The following is a 27933-nucleotide window of genomic DNA, read 5'->3' on the forward strand; positions in this document are numbered from 1 at the left end:
GCTCTACCTATCAGAACTTAGCTAGGAAGTGGAGGAAATAAAAAAGAAATATAAACAAAGGAAGGTAAGAACTATATGAATAAGAAAGCAGATCTTGTAAAGTTTAAATAAAAGAAATTTTCTAACAAACTTTAAGTGTTATGCTAAACTCAAAATGCCCTTGGAAAAATAGTTTTCTTACAATCTGAGCTTCTTGTGTAATATCAAACAATGCTATACCCTCAAATATGTAAAATGTTCATGAATTTACATTTCAAGTTCCTCACTCTCAGAAAGATGGTTTGAGTGGAGAAACATTTTTATTCTGTTCTTTACTTCTGGACATTTAAAGGACATAATTCCTTCTACCCCCTAATGCTTTAGGATGAATTTTTTTAATGTTTATTTTTACCTGGGAGCCTGAGGTTTTGGTTTTTTTATTGTTATTCTCTGGCTCAGAGGTTTTCCCTCCTTCTGTAGCCATCGTCGCTGCTGCCGCCGCCTCCTCCTCCTCCTCCTTCTTCTGATCTGCAACAACCCCCCCCCACACACATACGACAACAGGTTATTAGAATTATTATTATTCATCTTCCCCCTCTCCTCTTCCCCCTCTCCCCCGAACATTAATCTCCATAAACCCGCGATCCATGCACACCGGCAGGAGGTGGGGGAAAAGGAGGGAAGGGAGGAGGGGGATATCACAAAACGTGGTTTGAAACCCGACCCATCGGCTCCAGAGCAACACCCAGAAGGAGGTTGTTCTCGCTCAGACATTAAGACAAAACACAACCCTCCTTCCCTCCCCGATTCCCTCCCTCCCTCTCCTCCTCCCCTAAAAGCATCTCAGCGGCCCCGGGGGAGGGGGGAGAACCGAGCGGGGTCTGGGGAGGGAGGAGGAGGGAGGCGGTGAAGGAGACCGAGGGGGGTGGAGAATACGTACCGCTCATCCCGCATTAACAGGACAAACCCTCAGACAGAGACACTGGGATAGAGGTGGGTGGGGGTGGGGGCGAGGCGGGAGGAGAGGCCGGTCCCGCCCGCCCGCGGTGGCTCGGAGGAGGCTGTAGCTGGCACAAGCTCTGCCTCTTTTTCCGCGAATGGCCGCCGCTGGGCTGTGGCGTAGCAGCTCCTCTCTCCGCCCGAGCCGGGCTGACTCGCCCTTGATTGACAGCGGCGGCGCGCCGCGCGGGCGGCGGCGCGGGCCGGGGGCGGGGCCAGGGCGGTGCGAGCCCGGCCGACTCCCCACCCCCCTCGGCCTCTCTCTGCCGGAGCCGCCGACTCTCCACCCCTTCCCCCAGCGGATTGGCCGCCGACCTGCCGGGGGCCGGGGCGCTGGGGCCGCCTTCTCTCCACCCCCTTTCCCGGGGTGATTCTTTCAACCGCTCTTCTTTTCCTCCTTCGGCTCCTCTCGCGCTCTTTCTTCGGCGTCTTGGCTCAGCGCGCTGCCGGTAGGCCCTCCATACAGCCAAACTTGTTGTCTCAGGATATCCCGCCCCCTACTCATTTCCCAGCGCCCTCCACTCAGAACCCCCCTCCAGCATCTCTCCGAGTGGCCACTTAAGGGAAAAGTAGGGCTATCACTGAAGGGAAACGAGAAGGACAGATGCAGAGGCGAGAGGACTCCGGAAGCCTCGGTGCGCGGACCGAACTGCCCGCTACCCCTGCGCAGCGAGCATGGCTTTCCTGAGGCGCATCCGGACCCGGGCGCCCTTTTTCCCTGGCTCGGCCCCCATTGGCTGAGCCCCTGCTGACGAGCACTGAGTGGTGGGGAAAGTGGGTGGGCCTCTGCCGCGAAGCCTATCGGTCCTCGTAGTTCCTCACGGCCGCGGGGGGGGGGTCCCTCCGAGTCTCCGCCTGCCTCCCGCCCTCGACCGAGGCCAGGCTGCGGAGCGGAAAGCTGCTGCCCGAGGGGGCGGTGGCGGCAGGGCGTGGCCCGGGCCGAGTGGGAGTTGAACCGAGCGAGGGGGAGGGGGAATGGGTGTTGTTTCCCTGGGCCTATCCGCCGCACGGGGCTGCCCAAACCACCTCTGCCACCGCCTCCTCGGCTCCAAGCCGCTCCCCGCGGGGCGAGCTCACGCCCGGAGCGCTCGGCGATTGAGCGGGCGGCGGCGTGGGGAGGCGGGGTTTGCTGTCCTCCGGGTTTGAATGAACCCGGCTTCTTGAAGTAGCTTCTGCATCTTGCTTTCTTTGCTCACCTTCTACTCCAGCTCTCTCCCACCCCCGCTTCAAGCGCGAGGCCTGTTTTCCCACAGAGAAGGATCTTCCATTTTTATTTGTTGTTTCTGTGGCGGGTTTTTCGTGCAAGGCAGGGACCCACCTTCCAGGGCTGCATGGTGTGTCGCCAGAGAGCCCTCATGGTTGGCGAACTTCTCACTCTGTTCATTCTCAAGATTCTCCAGGCAAAGAAAAGCCCAGCCCCATGTGGGTCAGCCCTGCCAGTTTTAGTATAAGCTTCTGTGCAGCAGGGAGTCACACCTAGCTGCTCAAAAGCATTTTCTTATCCAGTGCACTTGACTGGTCTGTCCCTAGCTTTCCTCCAAAGTCCTGAAGTCAAGATGATGCCCTGGAGTATAACCAGTGTCTGATTAAGAGTACCAAAGGTGGTAGTGAGTCTCTAATGTAAATATTGGCTTTAAGGACCCATCCTTACCCAAGTTTAAAGTCATCTACTTTTTTTTTTCACCTGGCTCCACAGGCAGCCTTGGGCGTTTTTTGTCTTTTGCCTGAGGTCTGACGTGTTGCAAGGGTGAGGTGGTCCCAAATGCTACACTTGACTGGCATTTCCTTTGGTTGTTAAAGTTATTTGTAACATGGGTTGATGACAAAGCTTTGTAGCGATGAAACAAAGCAATTCAAATAAAGACATAGTACTTACTGTCTGCTCCATCTTACAAAATGAGTTGGAGAGCCATTAAATAACCGCAACACACACACACACACACACACACACACACACACACACACAGCACATGTACACTATGGAAAGCTCAGAAGTTCAAAAATGCTTTTTACTTTAACAGATACATTGTCTATCCTACGCCCACCCACAGTTCACCGTAATGAATTAAGGAAGACATTTTGCAGTCTCATGAATTGAGGGATTGATTCCTTGTGGTTTTCTTACCTTGCAAAACCTGCTTTAGAGGTAATGTCACCGTCTCTGAACCATAGGTCATTCACTGTAGATCTACAAAGTGTCCTAAGTGTTTGACACCCTACAGATAAGTGGAGATACTGATATCCACGAGATATAGTTAGAAGCCCTGATGTTATGGTACACCAAGAGCTTCTAGTTGCTGGGTGCCATGGACTGGATGTGTCCTTCCCATTTATGTGTTGAACTATAACTCTCCCTCCACTATGATGGTATTAGGATGTAGGGTCTGTTGGAGATCATTAGCATTAGTTGACATCATGAATGTGGAGCTCTCATGAGTACGATTATTGATTTTAAAAGGTTCAGGAGAGGACTTGCTTCCCTGTGCTCTGTTTTCCTCCATGTGAAGATATAACCAGAAGTGGGCAGTCTGCAACCCCCAAGAGGGCTCTCACTAGAACCTCAAACTTCCAGCACCCAAAACTGTGAGAAATAATTCTGTTGTCCATAAAATACCTAATTTATGGTATTTTGTTATACAGCCAGAGCTGAGTAAGACTGGCTGAACAATGAGACCTAGGGCCAGTGATACATTAATCACTTCTTAGTGGCCACTATCATTTTGTTATCCACATAGATGAGATTTTTTAAGAGCAGTGTTATTCCCACACCACCTGCATAATTTAAGCTATGATTTAATGATTTTCTTTAAACCAGTTTGCTTCTGTGTTTAACAATTTCATACGAGTTTATATCACTACTGTAGATGAAAACTAGTGGTGTAGAGATCATTACTGACAAACACTGCCCTTTGCCCAAACTTGAATCAGGATCTTCTGAATCTTCTTTCTGACTATTTCTAACCTTAGGGTCTATCTTGAGTCTAGTGGCTTTGCTTCTCTAGTCCAATTTTACCATGAATCCTGCTGGGTCTGTTTGATGAAAATCCCTCATCCAGGTATCTGACCCAAAACCCCACATTCTTCATCCTTGTTATATCATTTTGGCCTACCTTCAGTAATAATCTGTGTTAAATCAGTTCAGCCAGAATCTCCCTTTATCCTGGATATTTGCTTAGTAATTTTCTATCTACTGACATCACTGGCCTCCTTGGCTACCTATCTCTACTTGTTGTTCTATTAAGAATGGCGCCTAGGGGCTGGGGATTTAGCTCAGTGGTTTTGACGCCTGCTGCGTAAGTGCAAGGACCCGAGTTCAATCCCCAGTACTGAAAAAAAAAAGAATGGAGCCTAGTCTCTCTTCTCCATTGCAGTGCAGTGGTCTTTATACTTCTCTATAGACTCCCTTGAATAAAGTCTTTCTTACTGTCTTAAAAATATGACGATAAGTAAATTTGACAAAATTCTCAGCTTCAGGGCTGCCAAGGATGGTCTTTTCCCTGAGGAGGAAATTAGCCTTACAAACTTTCCTCCTACATTCATGCTTCCCACAAAATAATGGCTTTCCAACTCTTAAATTATGACCCTCAGGAGTAAATACATTTTGCATCATGACCCAGTGTGTACAGAGACACACAAAAGAAAGCAACGTTGCACTTTTATTCTAAAGGTTTAACAATATTGAGTGCTGACTACTCAGAGCAAACATTGGCAGGATTTCCAAGCAGTATCATAGGGACTCCTGATATACATTACTCTGCAGTTGCTGGTAGAGATCTAGAGGGTGATGAAATTATGTTGGGGGTCAAGGAGGGAACTTGGACAGTAGTCTAAAAGTAACACCTTTTAGAGTCCAATCAGTGGATATCAGTTGAATGAATATCTGCCAACTCTGGTAACTGAAACAATGTCTCAAGAAAAATATAGTCTTCCTGTATGTGATGTTCTCTACTTCTTCCCCTACCCTGCCTTTCAAAATATTCTAGGGTCAGCTCAAGAGTTTGACATACTAGTATCCTATTGACTCTCCCATGACAGCAGTCCTTCTGTAGGAGCAGGAAGTTCTTGTTTCTGTTTAAACTGCAGAACAAGTCTAGAATTCCAGCAGGTCTCTTGTGTATTACTAAACATCTACATCAACTCTCAGTCTGCATTTGGAAAAATCCTGTTGAAATGCTTCACAAGTTTCTTTCAGATATACAGTATCTCCTGGTCACTACTTTCTAGGACTTGGCATTTCTCAATTGACTACTCTTTCAACCAACAAGTCTGAATGCCACATATAATCTTGATAAAATGAATATTCCTTTTCCCCCAGGGCAAGGCCTTAGCTCTTGGAGGGCAAAGGCCAGGCCAAGGAGTAGCAAGGGTGCTTGAAAAGAACAAAGGTATTTTGGGGAAGGTACAGGTCCAGATGCTCTGGTCACCCACCCATCTGGGGTACTGATGCCTATCTGGACTTACTGGACCATATGGTACAATTACAATATAATCTCAAGTTATAGTTTATCGCTTAGGGAGGCATGTAGGCCTGGCCATTGCATCTTTATCTTGAGGCCCGGCCTTCTTCAGATACACCACCAGCCACAAATCTGATGTCTTTATTTTTCACTGACTTCCTTGAGAACCCAGTCCCTCTCTGTATATTAATTTCTGTCTAACTTAGCTGCCTATAATAATTTTATGTTTGGAAAGTAGGAAAATGTTTAGAAAGGCCACAAACCAGAAAGAGTTCAAAGTTTAACATCCACCTTTGCACCAAAATGCATTGACTGAGAATGCAGCCAACCAGGAATCAGATACCAGCTCGGTTGAACATAGTTCATTTAGAACAAGTGGCTTATGTGGCTGGGGATTTAGCTCAGTGGTTCCGCCTGCCTTGCAGGTGCAAGGACCCAAGTTCGATCCCCGGTACCAAAAAAAACCAAACAAGTGGCTTCCATAGTACATTTAGAAAATTTGCATAGTTGGTGCCATAGTAAAGCCCTGGTACTATATAAAATTACATTAATTAAAAATAAATTTCTTAATCAATGATGATTGTTTCAGGAAGCAAAGGAAGTTTAAGAAGTTTAATGTAAAATAATTGAGACCAGAGTATAGACCATTTATATAAAAATAGGTAAAAGGTAACTATGTGTGTAGGCCCTTTAAGAGTTATAAATAATGTTTGTAACTGGAATTGTCAAATGTAACTGACACTGCCAACTAACAAATACAGATAAAACACAAGACTGCCTGTTTTGCCAGCAAGAGTTGGCATTGCTATTCATCATGTACACTTATCTCTTTCCTAGCATGTTAATGTACAACTTCAGAACAATGAATTCATGATTTTTCAATGTGTAGTTTCTGATTTGGGCCCAGTTATATTTATTGTTAATTCATATTAGGGTGCAATTGGGCCGGGGATTTAGCTCAGTGGTTCTGGCGCATGCCTCGCAAGCACAAGGTCCCAAGTTTGATCCCCAGTACCAAAAAAACAAAAAAAATAGTAGGGTGCAATTAATGGCTATTTGCAGTTATTGAAGTATAGTATAAACATTGTCTATTTGATATTTTATATCAGTTTATAAATCAAGGGAGTGTAATGTGGCTTATTGTTTTCATAAAACAAAAGATACTTGGTCAATGTGAAAGTTGGACATAGATAAATTAATTATCTTAAGACTGTGTAAAGTTGGTGATTAAAATATAGAGCACAGCTGGATGCTACCGTGATACCCATCTGCAGTCCCAGCTACTGGGGAAGCTGAGGGAGGAGGATGACAAATTTGAGGCCAGCCTGGGCAATTTAGCAAGACCCTGTCTCAAAAAAAATTAAAGGGCTGAGGGTATAGCTCAGTGGTAGAGTGCTGGCTAGCAACTGTGAAGCCCTGGATTCAATCTTTAGTACTTCAATCAATCAATCAAACAAAATATAGAACATAAGAGCTCAATTGTTTGCAGTTATAACTTTCCAAAACATGCCAATTCCATATATTCATTTTATTATGTTTTTTATTAATGAAGGAATCTTTTGTTGAATTTTTATTTAAAGAGAATAAGCCCTGGAATCAAAATACTTGGATTTATATTCTGGTCTGTCCTTACTAAAAGTGAAGTGTTGGCTAATGACTTTAACCCCTCTGAGCCTCATTCCTTCATGTACAAAACAGTTAAGATGATAATGTTAACATCTCATGGGACTGTTTGAAGAACTGAGTAAGATTAAAAGTTCTTAGAATAGTCTCTGGTAAGCTCTTACTAAATGCTAACTGTCTGGCTACAGGTGTAGTTCAACAATAGACCACGTGCTTAGTATGCACAAGGTCCTAGATTTCATCCCCAGCACCCAGCAAAAATTAAAATAAGTAAATAATAAATATTACTTATCCTTTAAAAAATTTTTTGGCAGTGCTGGGAATGAAACCTAAGGCCTCATGAATGCTAAGCACATGCTCTATCACTGAACTACCCTCAGTTTTGTGACTTTATGTAACTACCCCCTCATTTTTATTATTATTACTAAGATATGTAGTTTAGCATTTCTCATTGCAGCAAATTACCTGTTCATATCCTTGTCTCTTTTATTTCCTATAGTATTGTTTATATTTCTCTTATCAATTTTAGGAGCTGAAATTATTTTATAATATTAGACTTTAACATGTCATTTGTATTGCTAATATATTGCCCCAATTTATTATCCTTTGTCACATAGTCTATATAATATACTTTGAACTCTATTTTATTTTTCTTATTAGTATGTGTTTGCAGTATATATTGAGTACATTTCTTGTGGGTAATGGGTACATGTACATAATACATAAAACAATTAGTACACAATTATTTTTTCATCCCCTTCCCCTTCCTCCCACCTCCTTCATCTCTCCATCTCCTTCCCTTTTGCAAAAGATCTATCTCAACATTTCCTATTATTTATCTTTCATTTTGAGCTTTAAGCCATGTGATATTTAAGCTGTGTCTAATTTATTTCCCGTTATGGTCTCAAGGTACATCCATTTCCCTACAAATTTATCAAGTTTATCTTTCTTTATAGCAGAGTAGTATACCAGTGTGTATAAATACCACATTTTCTTTATCCAGTCATCTGTTGCTAGACATATAAGCCATTTCCAAGATTTAGCTATTATGAATTGTGTTGCTATAAACATGTATATATATATGTGTCATTGTAATATGATGTCTTTAATTCTTTTGGGAAGATACCAACAAGGGGAACTGAGTTGAATGGAATTTCTGGTCTTAGTTTTTTGAGGAATCTCCATTCTGATTTCCATAATGGTTGTACTAGTTTTACATTCCCACCAACAGTGCAGATCAGTTCCTTTTTCCCTGCAGCCTCTGTGGCATTTATTATGATTTGATTTCTTGGTGATACCCATGCTTTCTGGACTAGGATGGAATCTCAGTTTTGTTTTAATTTGCATTTTTCTAATAGTCAAAAATGTAGAAAATTTTTTTCATGTATTGATTGACCATTTGTACTTCTCAGAACTGTCTGTTCAGGGGCCGGGGATTTAGCTCAGTGGTTCCACCTCCTGCCTCAGAAGTGTCTGCTCATTTCAGTTGCCCCTTTTTTGATATGGTCTTTTATTTGGGAGGTCTAATTTTTTAATGAGTCCTATTTGAAAAGGATAATGTCAACCTACAGGAATACTTTCCATAGTTCAATATAATATATTTATATACATAGCGTAATGTACCCTGTATATTATTTATAAAAAAAGTAGAATTGTTTTCCTACTACAGTGAGAGGCTATTATTATCCTTCCTCCCTTATCTCTGCTTGTCTCTAACAATCACAACTGAAGCTAAAATGCCTGGCCCATGGTAACCATTCAATGTATACTTACTGAGTCAATGAAATTTAAAGTTTTAGGATTGGGGCTGTAGTTTAGTGGTAGAGCACTTGTCTAGCATGTGTGTGAGGCCCTGGGTTTGACCTCTAGCACTGAAAAAAAGTTTTAGTGCATGATTTATGTAAAAAAATAAAATTATCCTATTATAGCAAAATAACCAGAATTATTTTTTAAAGATCAACTTTGAAAGATATTTGGAATGACCTAAATTAAAACATGGACTATGAAATGTACTGGGAGGTGGGCTAGAGACGTGTATCCCAGAGGAAGCAATATTAATAATAATCCCTAATATTATTAATAGTTATTCTCCCTAGCAGCTGCAAGCATTGATTTTTAAAATGATGGTTATGGATCCTCTCAATTGTCCCAGGAGAAATTAGTAATAATATTCATGTTCCATTTCCTTGTTTATTTTCTTTGATAACATCTTTCTTCTCACAGAGATCTTAGTCATTATGTAATAAAATAGTAACATATGAATTGAAATAGAAAATTAGTTCCAATGAAAAAGAGAAAACAAATATAACTACCAACAGTGTAAACATGTTTTATCTGAGCTTAATTTTGACTTCAAGCTTCCTAGCAGCCAGAGCAAATAGAGAAACATAATTGTATATTCTCAGTAGTAAGGGAAAGATGCCAGTTTCTCAGGGACAGCAAAGTTTTTCCTAGCTACAAAGATTCACAGCTACTGTATTTCATAAATGCCACTTACATGTTAGGGCTGTGAATTTTTCATTTCAAGAATTTAAAATGGTTGGAAAAATAAATTACATTAAATTTAGGAATGTAGCTTGAAATATTTAATGGAACTTAATTTTCTATACAGAATTATTTAGAAAACTTTTTGTTTATTTAGAGATTAATAGAGCACTAATCAAAGATTGGTTAAAAGTAATTTTCTTGTTCTAATACTTATACACTTAAATACTGACCAATAAATTTGAAAATTTCAAGGCTTGAGGAAAAAACTATGGCTTTAATAAATTGAATGCTCATTTAAAACTCTACCATCTATGACTTTGTTGTTCCAAACTTGTGCAAAGGGCTCCCTCAGACATTTAAAGCATTCACACCAGTACCCTTAAGATAACTGAATGAATCAATCAATTTAAAACTAGATAAAGAATTTCTGCCAGTGCCAAAGATCTTAGGCTTCAGATTTTGGGTTCATTTCTTCTTTCTAATATTAGGAGCAGTCATTTACTGAGGCTACTCTGTTTTGTAATAACATCAAATCCTTGGTTAAGCATATTAGCCAAGTAGGGAATAAATGTACAATTCACCTAAGGGTGAATTCAAAAAGAAAAGATATATAAAGAAGAGAAGAAAATGAAACCCAGCATCTTGTGTGCGCTGGGGATCAAACCCAGAACCTTGTGCATGCCAATATATGCTGTGACACTGAGCTATATCCACAGCCCCTAGCATTCATTTTAAACTGCTCAGGATTTTTTTCTGATTTGTCAGGCCACATCTCTTCATGCCTACTCAGATTCTTGTTGAGCTGCAAAAATGCAGATTTGTTGAGAACATCAGTAATAGAGTTCAAAGTGAGTGAGGAGTAGGACGAGCATTAGCTGGCTTTGGAGAAGGTGAGGTAGGGTTCCCATGTCTGCTCCCAAGCAAGTTATTTAACCTCTCTGAGTTTCCTTATCTGTATGTAAAATTTGCATAATAATTCCTACCATATAGAGATATTGGGAAGATTAAATGAGGCAATCTCTATAGTAGGCACTTAATTAATTTGGAGTTCTTTGCTTCTTATACAATAACTATATTATCTTTCATAATAATTAAGTCTTAATCTTGTCATTTTCCTAGTTTTAAAATGTAGTGAGAAATCTAAGCGGGTCAGAGGTGTTTTCCATGAAGAAATAATGGCTTCTGGCTTTTTTGGGTTTCAGGGTCTATATGCATTTAATTTTTAAGCACTTTATTGTAAAACTTACAAAAAGCAATTCAATTAAAATTTAACAAGAGGGAAGTGTTTCCCTTTATCTCCAAAAGAATTTAAACTTTGATGTTTGCTAATTTTTTCACCTAAAATACTGAGTGAGGAATTTGTCCAACCGAAGGAAACAACATTAGAGAGATGTGAGGGGCCCTTTAAGGCAATGTGAAAGAAAAAGTGTGCATAGGAAGGGCAGTGTGGTAGGGAGAGTAACAAGGCTGAGATGTGTAGGCCTGAGGCTGTTAGGCCTCCCTCCCAAGGGGCACATTTGAATGTGACACGCTCTCTCAGTGTAGAGTAGAAGATGCCTGGGGTGGGGATGCTGCTGTGTACCTATTTGTCAGAGTAGGTGACTTGTCTAGACAAGACAAGATGACAAATATTGAAAGAAAACAGATCAGAAGGCAAAAGAGTTGAAAGAAATCCTTGTAGAAAGGTATCTAAATGTCAAATGTGATCCCCCCAAAATCACAATTATCCTATTCAATGAGCTCTACCCCCCACAGATTTTTCCCCCCAATGTGATAAGTAGTTTGAGAAAATCTAAATTAATGGTGTGAACTTGGAGGGGTAAAGCCTTTCAAGGGTTATAGACATGGTGGTATTGTATGCAAAAACAGCTATAGCTGTACTGTCTTCCCAGAGGACATTTCTGGAATATAGCAAGCAATTTTCTTGCTAAGTCTTGCCACATATTTGGTCAACTCCTAACAGATCATGTGGATGTAAATTTCATCACCAGAATACTAGGAATCATTTCTCAGAACTAGGTAGTCTGGGATAAAAAACAAAAATTGTGATACAGTATGATTGGGCAAGCCGCAACAGTGAATCAAATATAACAGCAATGATACATTGCTATGGTGATAATGCAAAGTCTTCCACAAACAAGCGTAGCAGTGAGGTTTCTTCATACTCTGTCAATCAAACCAAACCTAGAATGTTTTAAAGAAAATCAACAACTGGAAGAAAAAATCAGGCAAGATGACAAGACCTGAGGGATGGTTGGGAACCCTGAGGAGGACCTGGAAAGGGTTCTGTAACTGTTCAAACACTTTCAGGCCTTTTAGATGGAAAGGGATTAGGTTTTACTTTATCTAGTTTCAAAGGATTGAACTAAAATCAATACATGGATGTTGTCGGGAGATAGATTTGGTACTCTATAAAAAGAACGGGATTGGGGAGATATTGTCAGAGGCTAAATAAAATTTGTAAAAAGTACCTGTAAAGAATTAGAACTATAGGAAATGAAACAATTTCCTTTGGGGTGGTGAGTTCCTCACCAGTGCAGGCTGAACTACTTACTGGAAATGTAAAAGATTTGTGTCTGTGATAGCAGCAAGAGCAGAGCCAGATTTTGTGGTGACCCAAGTTTTTAAATTAGGGAGCACTTTTGAAGACCCCAAACCACAAAATTTTGAATAAAAATCAGATAGAGAGTTATGGAAAGCACTTTCATGAGTGTTTCTCAAAACTTAGCTTCATTGCTTTACTGTAAATCCATACCAAGGGAGTCAGTTTATGTCAAACAATAGTAAGATCTAAATTTGTTTTTAAATAATGAATAATTATCCTTAAATTAATCATTCTCTTATATGTGAGACAGCATGGAGGTAGTGAAAAGTGAGAGGAAATGAAGTTAGACCCACCTGGTTCCTATCCTGCCTCAGTCTTTGGATAGCTGAGTAACTGAGCAAACCATTAAACCTCTGAGCCTCAGTTCCTTCAACCACACAACTGAGGTGATGATCTCCAACTGAAACATTTGGAGTGTTACGGTTTATATCTGGATCTCCCTCCAAAATCCCTCCATGAATTCATAGGGTGGACTTGGGGGAGGTGATTGGTTCATCAGGGTGTGATACTCATCAGTGGATTAGTCCATTGATTAGTTTATAGCTTAAATGTTATGTTGGGAGGTGAAACCTGTTTAGAGGAAATGGGTCACTGGGGATATGGCCTGGAAAGATTCATCTCCCTCCTCTCATGATCTTTCTGCTTCCTGCTGCCATGCTGTGAGCTGTTTCTCCTCTGCAATACCCCTCTGTCTTGCTGCCTTGCCTTGGAGCCAACTACAGGCTGAAACCTTTACAATTTGTGAGCCAAAATAAATCTTTCCTCCTTTAACTTACAGGTGTCAGGAATTATGTCCCCTCAATTTGAAAGTAATGAAGGCAGACTTTGGTACCAGAGAAATGGGGTCATTGTGATACTATCTGACCATGTGGTTCAGAAGCTGTTGGAACTGGTTCCCAGGAGGAGTTTGCAAAGTTTTGGAAATGCCAGCTGAAGAAGCAGCCCTAGAATGCTGTAAGCTGAGCCTCGTGGGAGATTCTGGTCAGAGCTCAGAAGACCAAAATGCAGATAAAAAGGCAGAAGGAAAAGACCTGGCTTAGGCGGTTTCAGGTGGGAACAATGATTCTATTGGCAGTTGGACTCCTGGCCGTGTGTGCTGTGCTTTGGCTGAAAATTTGTCTACATGTTGCATCTGTCTTAAGACTGAGGGAGCCTGAGATTAAAAGCAGCAGACTAACCTGGCTGAGGACATTTTGAGGCATTCTAATCTTGCAGTGGTGGCATGGATACTGTTGGGGGCTTTTAGCTAGTTCTGCCTTAAGAATTGAGAGCAAAAGTCACAGATGAATAATTTATAGTTTTGAATTTGACCAGAAAGGAAGCTCTAATAAAGTTTCCAGCCTGCAAAGAAGGGGTAGAAGAGAGTCTGGTTGCTAAAAAGATTAGCATTAAAAAGAAGCCAAGTATTTTTGGATGTACACTATACAAAGGATGCCTTGAGGGCATGGGAGGAAGCCAACACTGACTCAAGAGTGGAAAAATGAAAAAAAAAAAAGTGGAAAAATGAAAGACTTTGCTTTGAGAAGAGAGCTCCAGGGGACTACACCCCTCAATGGCACCAGCCTAAGAAATATGAGTTGATTCCCTAGATCACTATGCTCAGCCATCAAGCCACTGAGGTCACGGCAACCATCAACAAGCAAAAGCACTCAGCCACTGCTCAAGCTGGTAGCAGACCTTGGCATCAACCACATGGCTCTGGTTTTACATCCATGCAGAATGCAAGAGTTGTGGAGTCAGGATGGCTTCTACTCAGATTTTGGACAGAGGCCAGGCAGTATGCTCTTGAGAGGGCAGTGTGTGAAGCTCTAAAATAAAGCTGAAAGTATAGTAGAGACCCCAGGATGTCAGAAAAGCCAGTAATATGGAATATCTGAGGAAAGCCTCAAGGAATGAGCAAAGCCAGCCCAATAAAGGAGCCATGAGGGTGGCTCCACTACTCTCAATGCTGTCAGGGCAGGGCCATCCAAGCCCTTTGGAGTTATTTCACCACATCTTGTCCCAGGTGCTGGACATAGAGCTTTAATGTTTGCCCTGCTGCATTTTGGTCTTGCTTTGGTCCCATTCCTTTCTATCATCCTATTTCTCCTTTTTGGACTGGGAATGTCCACCCTGTGTCATTGTGTGTCAGGAGTGATTAACTTGTGATTTTTACAGGAGCTCACAGCTAAGTTTTCCTTAAATCTCAGAGGAGACTTTGGATTTGGACTTTTCAGCAATTCTGAAACTGTTTGGACTTGGGCAACTCTTAGGGATGAACTAAATAAATCATTTTATATAAAGGGATGCACATGAGTTTTTTTGGGGGGGGCGGGGGTAGAATGTTATATCTAGATGTCCCCCCAAAACCTCATGCACTTACAGGTGGGACCTTGGGGAGGTGATTGGATCATGGAAGTATGGATTATTCCACTGATGCTTTTATAGCTAATATGTGATATTGGGAGGTGAAGTCTGGTTAGAGGAGGTGGGTCACAGGGGACATGGCCTTGTTGGTAGATATCATAGTTGTGCCCATTTTACAGATGTAGAATCAGAGGCACTCAGAGGTTTAGTGATTGGTAGGATTACCCAGAAAATAAGTGATAGAGCTGGGATTTGAACCTAGGATCCTCATTCCAGAGACCTGCTCTTAATCTGCCTTAGACGCTTTTCCCAGGAACCTGCAGGGAGGGCTCTCTGGTTTGAGTGTTCCTCTTCCTCCAGCCAGTTACCTGCTAATCACATTAACATTCTCTACAGAGCTCCTTTGTGAAATCCCAGCAACAGATTTTAAATCGTGAAAGCTATGCATGATTTTAGTGAATGTGGTTGTTTGTTTAGCTGACTTACCAGATTTACAAATGAGAGGAGGCATAAGGGACTCAGAAAAACTTCTCATGACACGTGTACTTAAAAGACCAACACACAAAAAAAATATATACCAAACAAATAAAAAATATAAAGATCACATGAGATGATCAGGCTAAACCAACCAAAGAGAAACAAAGAGTTACCCTTTTTCTGAAGTGAGTTTCGTAAGGGTTAGATTTTCAAAACAGAACCAATTTTATTTGTTTCCTGTTCTTAACTTCAGTTCCTTGCTTAGAGTAAAGCAAACATGCTGTTTACAAAGGACTTTCACAGATGTTTACTCCCTGATCTTTACAGCACCCAAAAGAGGCTGAATATCTTGCCTAAAATAACACAAACTAAGTGGCAGAATTTAGCCTGTGGTCTTTCTCCTTAGGTAGAGATCCAAATATTCTAGCTTTACTGCTTGCTGCCTGTGCCTTAGTGATAAAAGTAGGGTGGGAAGAGGCATAAAAATATCAGATGGTAAATTTGGGAATGTCTAGTCTCACAGAAATAACAGCCAGTGGTATCAATCACTTTACCATGCACAAGGTGGTGACCTAAGAAGGTCACCAGGTATCAGCTGTTTCATCCCTCCAGCAAATCCAAGAGAAACATGATATAAACCACATTTATGGATGAAGAAGCTGAGGTATGGAAAAGTTAAATAACTTGCCCAGACTTACCCTTTGAACAAGTAGCAGAACTGAGATTCAACCCAGAACATCTGCTTTGAGAGCTATTCTCTTATCTTCACACTCTTCTGGCCTTGCTGAAAAATTCAGATCCGTTTTGACAGAGAACCCAACAGCATCAGTCTTGGGATGGAAAAGGAAGATGACATAGCATGTTTTTGCTAAGAAATATTTGTACTACAGTCTCAAGATAAATGACTATTTAAAGGGAAATAGTATTACTAGCTGTGTGCCAATGTGGAATATCAATAATGAATAAATTAAAGCATTGAAAGATGTTTTAAATTATTTGATTTTTAATAGAATGGTCCTCTGTTATGATCCCTTACTAAAATGGTCTGTTTTTATCTTCATAAGGAATTTTAATAAAATGTGATGTCTTTTAAAAATAATAAGTATATCAACTTACATGATTTGAATACCTTCTCTGTATAAGGGGCTACAACAGGTGATGTGGGGGCTCCAAAAGATGAACAAAACCTTTAAGAAGTTTCCTGGGGAGCTGGAGAGACAAAAAGGCATCCTCACAAGGAAAATTATACAACCCAGAAAGCCCAGATAAAGGATTCAATGCAATAATTAAGGAGAGGCAGTAGTAGGTCATTCATCAACAAATGAAGCCTACAGTCAATAACAATGATACAAGTTTAGGACAAAGAGTGATCCCCTTCAGCCTGGGTTATGAAGGAAAACTTTGTCGATGGCACTTGGTGATTTGCCTGGGCTAGCCATCTCTGCCTATCCACTACATCCTCTCTGTTCCAGGGAGTCCTTGGTAACACAAGCATCCATGGAATGAGCAAATCATAGAGGTGGGTGGAAGACTAGAAAGACCAGGAAGACAATGAAGTGACAGTTGAGCATAGACGAAGAAGATAAGTGGGTCACTGGGGGGAAAGCTTTTCAAGGATATGGATGAGCAAGAGCAAGAGCCTTAAAGTGAGGACAAATTTTGCTAGGTTTGGAAATAAGAAGGAAACAAGAGTGGCTGGGGCAGAATGGGTGAGTAGTAAAGTGGCAAGAGATGAAATCCCAAAGGTGAGTAGGCAAGGTAGTGAAGTCCACGGTGAAAATACTGAAGTTACTCAGAGGGAGTGGGGGAGCCATGCAAGGTCTTGAGTAGAGAATTGGGGTATAATATATAATATATGGGTCTTTGTTCCCAGCTCCTGTCCAGAGCTCCTAAAGCCCTTGGAATTTCCTGAGTGACATGTCTTTGTTATTTATAATTAGTCCTTTGGATTACACTTGGGATTATGCTAATGAGGTGACTGAAGTTGGGGTTCCTGCTTTAGGATCAAGAAAGACTCTGCCCCAACATACTCTATTCTAATAAAGCAGTTAGTGCAAGTGTTTTCTTGGCTACTGTAAGTCCTAGCAAATTAATCCAACCCAAAGATTTATAGCTGACCTGTGATTGGCATCTGAAGTAGCCTCTAAGTAAATTATGCCAGAATTGAATTGCATTATAGGTCATCCAGCAGGCATCACCAGACAATTGCTTGGTGAGTCAGGGGGAAACTCATGCATCTGGTTTGAGAAGTGTTCTGGGATGTGTGTGTGAGTAGAAAGAAAATACTTAATAAGAAGTAATATGCTCAGAAATATATATATATTAAAATGGTTGAACCTAATTACAGTGTGGAAAATAGGCAGGAGAAGCAGGAAGATAGGTTCTGAATCATTCCTCTTCCACAGTTTTGTAGAAATTCTGCATCTTTATGGGTTATGGCATTTGGCTGTAGGGTACTCTATTTCCATTTGACCATGACCTCCATGCCTCTACTTCCTCTTTAGCACTCACAGAAGGATTAGCCCTGGTTTCCTCTTCTCAAGACTCGCCATCGAACAGAATTGAATGCACACATGGATGATCCATTCAACTTGTTGACATCTCAGGTCACTGACATCCTCTATTCCAATTATTTTCATATCCGTTTTTTCCAGTTTGCTACTCAGCCCCTTTGGTAGGTCAAGACTTTATCATCACCTGGAATTTGATCTACCTCTGAAATCATAAAATAACATTCCATTTTAGAATGCTAATCACCTATCTCTGCTGTTTTTTTATTTAATCCTAATTTAGCTGTTCCCCAACTTTGTGGAAAACACCAGTTCATTTACTATTCACCATAATAAGCCAATCTTTCTATAGTTATTAAGGCTGCTTCACACCTTCACACTTTGCAAACTATATTTGCTGCTTACTTATTTGCCCTGTCACTGACTTTGAGAATGAAATTCATCAAATTTCTATTACCTTGGCCCTACATTCATCTTTCTCTCTTCCTTCTGACCCCACAGAATGGGGCTGGGACTTCACTTTTCAACTTTTTAGCCTCTCTGCACTGGGGTCCTGGCTCCATAGCTGTCCTATTCTCCTGCCTCTGGCTTCTTCCCTTCAACATTTAGACTTGTTCACTTCTCTCTTATCTTAAAAACTCATACACAAAACAACTCTAAATATTCTTCCAAACCACATCTCTTCTATCCCTTGCTTTTTCTCTTTCTACTCACAGCCAAATTTATTGGGAAAATGTTCCTTTTGTGTCCACTTCTTCACATCCTATTCAAATTTGCTCCCCCTTTATCCACTGAAACTGCTGTCTATGTTCACAGTTTCCCTCTGTCAGCATCATCAATCTGGATTCAGCTTTATGAAAGGGCCCACAGACAGGGCAAGCTTGTGTCTGAGATACCATTTTCCCCACTGCACGGACTAACTTCTGTTCATTTTTCTTGTTTCAGAACAGTTGTGGCCTCAGAGAAGCCATTTCTAACACACCCCACCCTCTGGATCACTGGGTAAGATTCTCTATGTGTTTGTACAGCAACTTCTGTTTAACCCTTTTCTATAGTTACCACATTGTGTGAACATTTCTTCCTTACTACCTTCCTTGCTAGACCATAAGCTACTTGAGGTAAAAGTCTATGTCATAATTCCTTGTACATGCCTGGACTACTTGTGTTTAACATATGCTTATATGCTTCTTATATGTGTTTAACAAATGCTTCTTTAAATTAAATTATGGCCAAAATTATACTATGAGTAACAGCATAGGAAATTTGGATTTTTATTTCTGGACATTAAAGAATAATTTAAACCTTTCAAGCAAACGAGTGGCTTGATCAAAAGGATAATTTTGTCCTCTTTTCCTTCCTGGTTCTATTTATTTTTATCTTTATTTTTGTTACTATAACAAAATACTCATGGCTGTGTAATTTTCAAAGAAAAAAAACCTATTTCTCATAGTTCAGGAGGCTGAGAAGTCCAGTGTCAAGGTGCTGCCTCTTCGGAGGACCTTCTTGTCCTCATCCCATGACAGAAAGCAAGAGGGAAAGAACAGGAGAGCAAGAGGAGGCCCAATCACTTGGATAGTAAGTCCAGTCTTGTGATAACTAACCTATACTCTCAATAATGACATTAATTTACACATGAATACCTCTTATTAGGCTCCACCTCCCAACACTGTTGTGTTGGGAATTAAGTTTCCAACGAACTTAGGGGGACACATTCAAACCATAGGAGTGTCTATAAACCATCTTGTTTCAGTGGATTTTATATTGGTCAGTGTTCCATCACTGTGGCTAAATACCTAAGAAAAACAGTTTAGAGGAGAAAAGATTTATTTTGGCTTATAATTTCAGAGGTTTCAGTTCATGGTTGGCTGGCTCTAAAACAGAAGCATCATGGCATGGGGGAAAGCTGCTTACCTCATGGCAACAAGCTGCTTACCTCATGGGAAACAAACTGAGAGGAGAAAAAGAACCTGTGAAGAGAGACATCCTTCAGAGGATGTCCCCCAGTGACCTACTTTCTGTACCTAGGCTCCTGCTCCCAACAGCCCATTCAGCTTCTGAATTCCTCAGTGGATTAATTCATTGATGAGGTCAATGCCCTTATGATCCAAAGCCCCCTTTCGGCCTCATCTTTGAATATTGCTGCATTGGAGATGAAGTCCTCAATACATGAGCTTTTGAGGGTCACTTTATATTTAAGCCATAACAGGCTCTCTGACACTCCTGTTCTACTGTACATGTAATTGTGCCCACTCTCAAAAAGTCATTCTGTTTTCTAAGATAGGAGGTAGAGGAAGATAGGAAGGAGCAACGTTAGCATTGTGGTTTGAAAGTGTGGGAAAATAGGTGAAAATGTCTAGTGGTGAAAAGCATCAGATGTAACCAGATCTGATGCTTAGGAGAGATCAGAACCAGAGGTTTGTATTTTAGAATCATCAGAATATACATGGTAGTTGAAGTTGTATATTCACCATGGGAGAGCATGGAGGGAGAAGAGTAGAGGGCTAGCCTACTCTTTAAGGACACAGACATTTGGAAGTTCAACAGAGGAAAATGATTAGCAGCAGAAAAGAAATCATAGAGGAATGGTCACAGAAGAGGGAAAGAACCCAGGAAAAGCATATGGTTGCCAAGATTTGCATCTTGACCTTTGTGAAATCCACCCAGCTTAGGGTTGGCTATAGCATTCTGCTGCACTCATTCTACTCTGCTTGTAATATAATATTAATTCATTTCTTACCACTGGATAGAAATACTTTACCTTTGATCAATTCTCACTGCATTAACTCCAATGGCTATCTGAAATCTTCATTCTCCCAAACATCCTAGCAAATTGGTCATACCCAAAAAGAGAGTTGTAGGAATCTCAGTTTGTAGCTGATGGGTCAGAGTACTGGTGGCAACCTACCACTTGTGGTTGGCATCTGAAAAAGGCAGTTTTGTGGTCCCAAGCCCCACAACATGTAGAATCTGACAGTATCTTGGATGGCATCAGAATTGAACTATAGAACATCTACACATCTGGACATGGAAATGTTTTGCATTGAGTATATGAATAGAATAGTTTATCTTTTCCTTTATATGCATGTATCAAAACTTTATTCCATTTTATGAAAAAATATATATGAATAATCCATTATTTGGATATAGCACATTTTGTCTATTCATTTATCAGTTGACAGACATTTGGATTGTTTGTTATGAAGAATGCTCTTATGAACATTTGTGTACAAGAGTTTCTGTGGGGATATATGTAATTCCTTTTGGGTATATGCTTAGAAGTGGGTTGCTCACTCATATTCTAACTCTATGTTTAGTCTTTTGAGGAACAAGTTGCCAGACCATTTTCCAATGTGGCTGCTTTATTAGTCAGATTTCCCATTGCTGGGACAAAATATCTGATAACTGCAATTTAAAGAAGGAGTGGTTTGTTTTGGCTCATGGTTTTAGAGGTTTCAGTCCTTGGTCAGCTGGCTCAAAGGCAGAAATATATTGGCTGAAGGGCATGACAAATGAAAACTGCCATGAGTAGGGAGCAAGAGAAACCAGAGAAGAAGGAGCCAGGGACCAGATATAGTCCTCGAATTTACACCCCCACAACCTACTTCCTCCAACTAGGCCCCATTTCCTAATACCCCATTTAGCTATGAACTCAACAGTGGGTTAGCACTTTCATGAAGTTAGTGCCCTCACAATCCAGCTACTTCAGCAGGAATCTCGATCTAGTTAAATTCACAATGAAGATTAACTGGCAAGCTGCCTCACCTCAGATTCCTACCAGCATTGTATGAAGGTTTGAATTTCTCTGTATCTTTGCCAATATTTGTTTTCTGTCTTTAACTTTAGTCATCCTAGGAGGTATGATGTAGTGCTGTCATATGGATAAGGTTTGAGTGTGTCCCTCAAAGGTTCACATATTAAAATTTAATCCTCATTTTGAGGTATTAAGAGAATGATAATTTAATCTGACTGTGGTATTAAGAAGTGGGGCCTTTGGGAGGATTTTAGAATTAAATAAAGTCATCAAGATGGAATCATGACTGAATACTGGGGTATATAAGAAGAGAGGATGAAAGAGAATATAGGTATATATGCACTTGCAGCATGATGCACCATGCTGCTTCAGGACTCCGCTATAAGAAGGCCATCACCATATGGAGGCTTTTGAACTTCCAGAACCATGAGCTAAATACACTTCTTTTCTTAATGATGTACCAGCCTCAGGAGTTGCCTTCTATAGTAATGCTAAACTGACTAATACAAGTGATATCTCATTGTGGTTTTGATTTGCATTTTCCTATTGACCAATAATACTGAGCATACTTTCATGTGCTTTTTGCTCATTTGTATATCTTTTTTGGATACCTATCCATCTTTTGCCTGCTTTTTAATTGAGTTATTTATGGTTTCATTATTGAGTCATAAATGTTCTTTATATCTTCTAGATACAAGTCTCTAGTCAGATAAATAATTTGCAAATATTTTTTCCTATTCTGTGAGATGCTTTCACTTTCTTGATGATATCCTTTGAAGCATAGAAGTTTGTAATTTTGACCACTATAACTATTTACTTAATTCCCTGTGTTTTGGGCCTATTTAGAAGGGATTGCCTAATCCAAGGTTATGAAGATTGTTTCTGTGTTTTCTGCTAAGAGTTATTTTACTTTCACTCTTATTGTTAGTGTTGTTCTTTTGGTCTGTTTGATTGAGTGTTTTCTTTTTGTCTAGTCCGAATTAATAAAGTCTTGAGTTTGAGCCTTGACTCCTCATTTAATGATTGTCTGATCTTATTCAAGTTATAGGTAATTTTCCAAGTCTGTTTCCTGAGTACCTACCTCATAGTAATGTTTTAATGTTCCAATGCATTAGTGTTTGTCAGAGCTCTTAATACAACATCTGACACATATAAGTACTCTGTAAATGTTAGCTCTTACAGAGCACCAAGTGTAGCTTTCCAATATCTCCTTATCTCCATCTTCAACATTTTTGTTTTTACCTTCACTTCTATATAAAAGCAAGGGTATAATTGACTTCTGATATTTATTGCAAATAATATATAATCACAATTAAAATGTACAATGCATTCTTTCTTATATAAAACTATGCAGAATATTTTCTAAGCTATAACTTTTGAGTATATGCCTATATTTGTGTTTTGCAAGATGTTACATTATATTCATAATTCTAGTATTACCATACAAGCTGTGTTTTTCGTGAAATGTAATTATGGCAATTTTACATTGCATTACATAAATAAGAATGTATTACAACTATTAATTTGGATAATAACAATAGTCTATTTGTATAGAATAAATGAAAAAGGGGAAAACTCACCAAAATTCTTTGTTTATGTATAATTATATAGTCCATTTATTTATGAAATAAATGACCAGCTAACAGTATAATCTACACTAAAGCCATAATAATTCTTCATGAACATAGTTGGGAGTTATCGAAAGCTCCCTTGGGAGTTATTCTGAATACTCCACTTTATTCTGATAAATCAGCAGTGTGAACGCTGTTTCAAGAGCTTGGATGATAAACTTCATTTCTACCACGTCTGAATCTGAGGCCCTCAATCTTTAGTTGCATCAGAATCACTTAAGGAGTTTGTCTAATCAGAGATGCTAAGCCCTACCCTCAGAACTTCTGCATCAGTAGTCCTGGGATGGGGGCCTGAGAATTCACATTTCTAATGAGTTCCCAATTATTTTTGATACTGCTGGTTGGGGCCCATTGTGTAGTGCACAGTTAACAAACAGTGAGAATATCTAGTTTGTGTTTCTAAATTGGTTAGCATCTAGAGGGTTCCATGGATCTTCTAGCCTCCTTCAAATATACTGGAGCTCCCTAGAGAATCTGTGAAACTCCAGATATTTCATAAATCCCTTGAAGTTTTAGATAAAGATGAAGATATTTGAAAAATTTGGGGGATTGTACTTTCCAAATTTCTGGGAAAGCATAAGGCCCCTGGAGACTCCACTGGCTTCTCTGTACAGGTCATATAGTTCTCCTGAATCTTAACTATGTGCTCAATCAAGTAGATTTTTTTGTTATTGTTCTGGCCTTTGTCTTAGTTTTTTGAGATAGGGTCTTGCTATGTACCTCAGGCTAGCCTTGAACTCCCTCTGGAGTGCTGGAATTACAGGCACCCATTAAAATTTCCTTCTTGATTTAGTGTTGACTTACTTTTCCCAACAAAGCATACTCTGTAACTGACTTGTGGCACCCTATACCAGCCCAGTGATTCTTCTGTAATAGCAAGTGCATTTTATACAATCATAAATGTACAGCCATTTCAGTGAGTTTTATGATAATTATAAGTTGCTTTCTGGTCTCTCTCAGAGCTAGCATTTTTGTCTGAGTAGCAAGTTTTTCCTTCCTTTTCCCTTCTTCAGTAGTTCATTCTGTTTGTTGTCAGAGGCCAACAAAGGTAGGCATATGACTAACACCAATTTCCTTGGTCTTTCTTTGGAGTTGGAGAACAACCCACCCCAAGACAAAATTAGTGGGCTGAGTTTCTCTTTGAGTGGGCTCACAATGCAAGAGAGGTATAAAATGACATTGTTTGAACCTGGATTAAATCATGCTTGATAACAGCAATACTCTTGTTGTTCTGAATTATTTCACCCAATACATTTCTATTTTAAGTTGGGTTTCTGACATGACTATACAGTTTCTGAGATTAACTATTAATCAAAGATAATTTTCATTAAAATATTAAATTATGTGCATATAATGCAAAACTATATTCATAATTTCCAAATGAAATATTGATCACCATATTTTAAGACTTATGTGGTTATTACCAGTACTACAAACTGTTAAAGGACTCTAAGGAGTTTGACTGTAATAGTAAGAGACATGAAGAATAGACAAAAGATGTCAGCAGGGTCACTGATGGATTTTTAAAATTTGACTCAAGATGTTGTCTGTAATATGGAATTCATCATAGCTAATAACAAAACTGAAATATCCTCCCCAGTGCTCTCAAATTTATACACCACTGTTTAACCAATGTAAATTCATACTACTCATGAAAATTCCATTAGACTTTTATGTTTATCCTTATAATAGGTCAGTGCTTATCATATTCTGAAGAAGTTAGAGTTAAGGTATTTGGAACACCTGCAGTGACTATATAGGGGCTATAGATAGTTCATACCTGTAATCCCAATATTCTGGAGGTTGAGGAAGGAGAATCTGAAATTTGAGCCTAGCCCGGGCAATTTAGCGACTTAATGAGACCCTATCTCAAAATTAAAAAGGGCTGGGGATTGTAGCTTAGTGTGAAGGGTTCAATCCTTAGTGTGAAGGGTTCACCACCCCCACCTCCCCCCCAAAAGCTAGATGTGGTGGTACAAGCCTGTAATCTCAGCACTTTGGGAGACAGAGACAGGAGGATTGCAAGATGGGGTCCTACCTGGGCAACTTAGCATGACCCTGTTTCAAAATAAAAAATAAAATAAAGGCTGGGAGATAAAGCTTAGTGTGAAGGCCCTGGGTTCAATCTCTTCCTTTGGCTTACAGCTTTTGCATGATACCTTGTCCTGATCAAATCCTAACCATGCAGCCAAATGGCACAGAGCAGGATGGCTCTTATCTTTCTTCCTTGATGCTGTGGAAACTCTGCCATTTGCCTTGCCCATCTAGCAGCCCTTCTCAGTCCCCAGCAAAACCTTCCTTCTGATTCCTGTTCCCATGGAGTTTCTACTTTTCAAACTGTCACCTTGATTTGTGGCCAGGTATGAGTTGGGCTGAGGATAGGGGATTTCATAATCCACACACTAATTTCACAATCAGAAATGAGCTCTGATGGATATGGCTAAAGGAGGAACCACTGATTAACCCAATTACAGGAAAGATTATGTGAACCTTAAAAACTCAATTCAAATGGCATATTACCAGGTCTTTCTTTAAAATGATGAAATTTTGTTTTTAAGAACATAAAATATAAGAATAGTAAGAAGTAGAAAATAATGTCAACTGTCAACTTATGGATGATAGATGAAAGAGTAAGGTAAAACATACATATAATTGTCTTATTTTATTTAAAAATATTTAATAGTAAATGATATGACCCATCTGCTTATTTCTATTTATTCCTAAAATGAGTTGAATATATTATCTGTGGTCATGATCTACACCTTAACAGACAATTACTTCTGATTTTAAAGGGAAGGAGAATTTTTGATTTTAAGAATTATATGTGCTGATTCCCAGAAAGGAAACCTAAATTACAACAGTGCTTGAAGCTTGGATCCACCTGCATCAAATGTGTTATTTGTTGTTTCTCATTTGTTGAGAAAGGCTCAACTCCAACTACTATGGAGGAGAGTTTCTCTTTTTCCTTTTTTGGTATGATGAAAAAAAAAGTCTCATTATACTCTGTCAACACGAATTTATAGCAGAGATACAAAATGACAAAATATCAAATAAGTTTTGTTTTTTCTTGGACCCTAATATCAACTATATCTTGATTACAGTTAACTCTAGGGAAGGGTGAGCAGAATATTTTAAAACAACCTTCCAATGAACTACCTACCTAGGACAATGAGGAAACAAGGTGTTTCTGACTATGAATTTTGACTATGAAAACACTTTACCAGCCATAGATGAGTTTACACAAAGTACCCTGTTGTTCCATATGTTGTTTAAATTATAAGAAAAGACTCAAATAAGGTAGAACTTACTAAAATAAGGTACAGAGAATGGTCCTTTCAATTTATATTTTATCTTTTACAAGGAAAATTTTCACAGTGGATTCTATGTAAAGATCTAAAGAGCAAAGGGAATATTTATACTCTCAAAGAGGAAGTTCTTCATAAGTATTGTGTGATTCTTGACACGGGACACTTCCTACAATGTAAAAGGAATGCCTTGAATTGCCTAAAACAGTTTATATATTAGACCATGCATTGCCTAAGACAACTGAATTTTCTGTATGAAAATTCAAGAATTTGAGCTATGCTTTGCCATAAAGATGGTATAGAAGAATAATGCAGTGTTCTGTTGTTTCAAAGAATTAGTAAGACTTATAGTGAAGTTCCCCATTAAATGAAAGACAGGGACTGCAATCTACATGTCATGACCACAAGTATGCCATAGGTATAGTCCTTAAGCTAAATTCTTTCATTAAATTTTTCGTTGGAATCCACTGAGTGGATTCTTTTTCTCTCAAAAATACATACTTAAATAAATAATTTAAATAAAGAGAACAGTTCACCATATGAAATATTATCCTACTGCAGGCATATCACAAATGCATTCATTTCCTACATGAAGTCTCTAATATTTTACAAATATAATATTGATTGTATTTAATGATTTTAAGTAGCTTTTCAAACTTAAAATAACTTTTTTTTTTTTTGAAACAAAGTCTTGCTTTGTGTTCAGGCTGGCCCTGAACTCACTTTGTAGCCTGGGCTGGCCTTGAACTTGTGGCAGTCCTCCTGCCTTTGCCTCCCGAGTGCTGGGATTACAGGCCTGCACCACTATGCCTGGCAAACTTAAAATAGCTTAATACTATTTACTGTTTTATCATTTAGTCATTTCTTTCATGTATTAACTAAAACTTTGCTGCTGTAATTTTAATCTCTTACTATAATTGTTTATAATCCATAATATGTTTCTGGGTAGCTGTTTCCTTCTGGATAATATCTGTGACTTTCTCATGTTCCCTAACCCCCACTTCTGTGGTTGCAAAACAGGAATAATTAGTAGGATGATCAAGAAGAAGAAGAAAAGGTAATATTTGTAGTCGTTTGACTTTCTGATCACTTAATAAATATGTTCCTAATTTGATACTCTAATGGTTGTATTTGTTGGAATAATGTCCCCATCTACAAATTGGTGAGTTAAAGGTCAAAGAAAGCAATCCACTCATTCATAGGTACAATAAAACTATAAAATCATTAAAAGTAAAGTAAGTCAGGGCCGGGGATTTAGCTCAGTAGTTCCACCACCTGCCTCGCAAGCACAAGGTCCTGAGTTCAATCCCTGGTACCAAAAAAAAAAAAAAAAGTAAAGAAGGTCTAATACAAGTAACAACTAAGGTAGCCATGGAACAATTAGGTTCTAACAAGACATTTTAATAATAATACGGAATTTTGACATACTGCAGACCACATCTGTATATCAAAATGAACACACTTTTCCCTGTCTAATACTTTGGGAGGTTATAATCCCACAAGGATCTTCACTGGAATAATAAAATGTATCCAGAATAGTTTTTTTTTTTAAGAGAGAGGGAATAACGTGTATTTTAGTACTAAAGGAGAGCACCAAATGCTAACTCAGAGTTCTGTGAGGTCATATTGATGGGGAACTAGAATGCCTTGATAAAAGCAAGGTTTAATGAATACTTTTACTCCTAAACATCCTAAAATGACTATGAAAAATCATATCCACACTTGAACATTTAAAAAATGATTACCTAAAAGCTTCCATAAGA

General features: G+C 39.4%; 1 protein-coding gene and 1 long non-coding RNA gene across 8 annotated transcripts in view; one reads left to right on the forward strand and one right to left on the reverse strand.

The window, feature by feature from the left end:
- Nucleotides 1-1140, reverse strand: part of Sp4 (Sp4 transcription factor) — a 65472-nt gene extending 64332 nt beyond the window's left edge. For both annotated transcript variants that reach the window (XM_087206676.1, XM_087206675.1), the window contains exons 1-2: nt 920-1140; nt 392-507 (exon numbers count right to left, since the gene is read on the reverse strand). Coding sequence is in view for 1 of the 2 variants with exons in the window: in XM_087206675.1 (XP_087062801.1) it covers nt 392-507; nt 920-926 (123 nt within the window). In the remaining variant the exon portion in view is untranslated. The remainder of the gene's footprint in view (nt 1-391; nt 508-919) is intronic.
- Nucleotides 1077-27933, forward strand: part of LOC147829249 (uncharacterized) — a 209666-nt gene continuing 182809 nt past the window's right edge. For 2 of the 6 annotated variants that reach the window (XR_015449357.1, XR_015449359.1), the window contains exons 1-4: nt 1187-1427; nt 17478-17579; nt 18434-18485; nt 18934-19058. This is a non-coding gene — a long non-coding RNA (uncharacterized LOC147829249). Of the gene's footprint in view, nt 1428-12928; nt 17453-17477; nt 17580-18428; nt 18486-18933; nt 19059-27933 lie in introns of those variants that run through there. The other 4 variants (XR_015449354.1, XR_015449358.1, XR_015449355.1 and 1 more) reach the window with 4 other exon arrangements.

Source organism: Heterocephalus glaber, unplaced genomic scaffold (assembly GCF_053883595.1).
Source record: "Heterocephalus glaber isolate CG9 unplaced genomic scaffold, H.glaber_assembly_v1.0 deba00000676, whole genome shotgun sequence".
NCBI lineage: Eukaryota > Metazoa > Chordata > Mammalia > Rodentia > Bathyergidae > Heterocephalus > Heterocephalus glaber.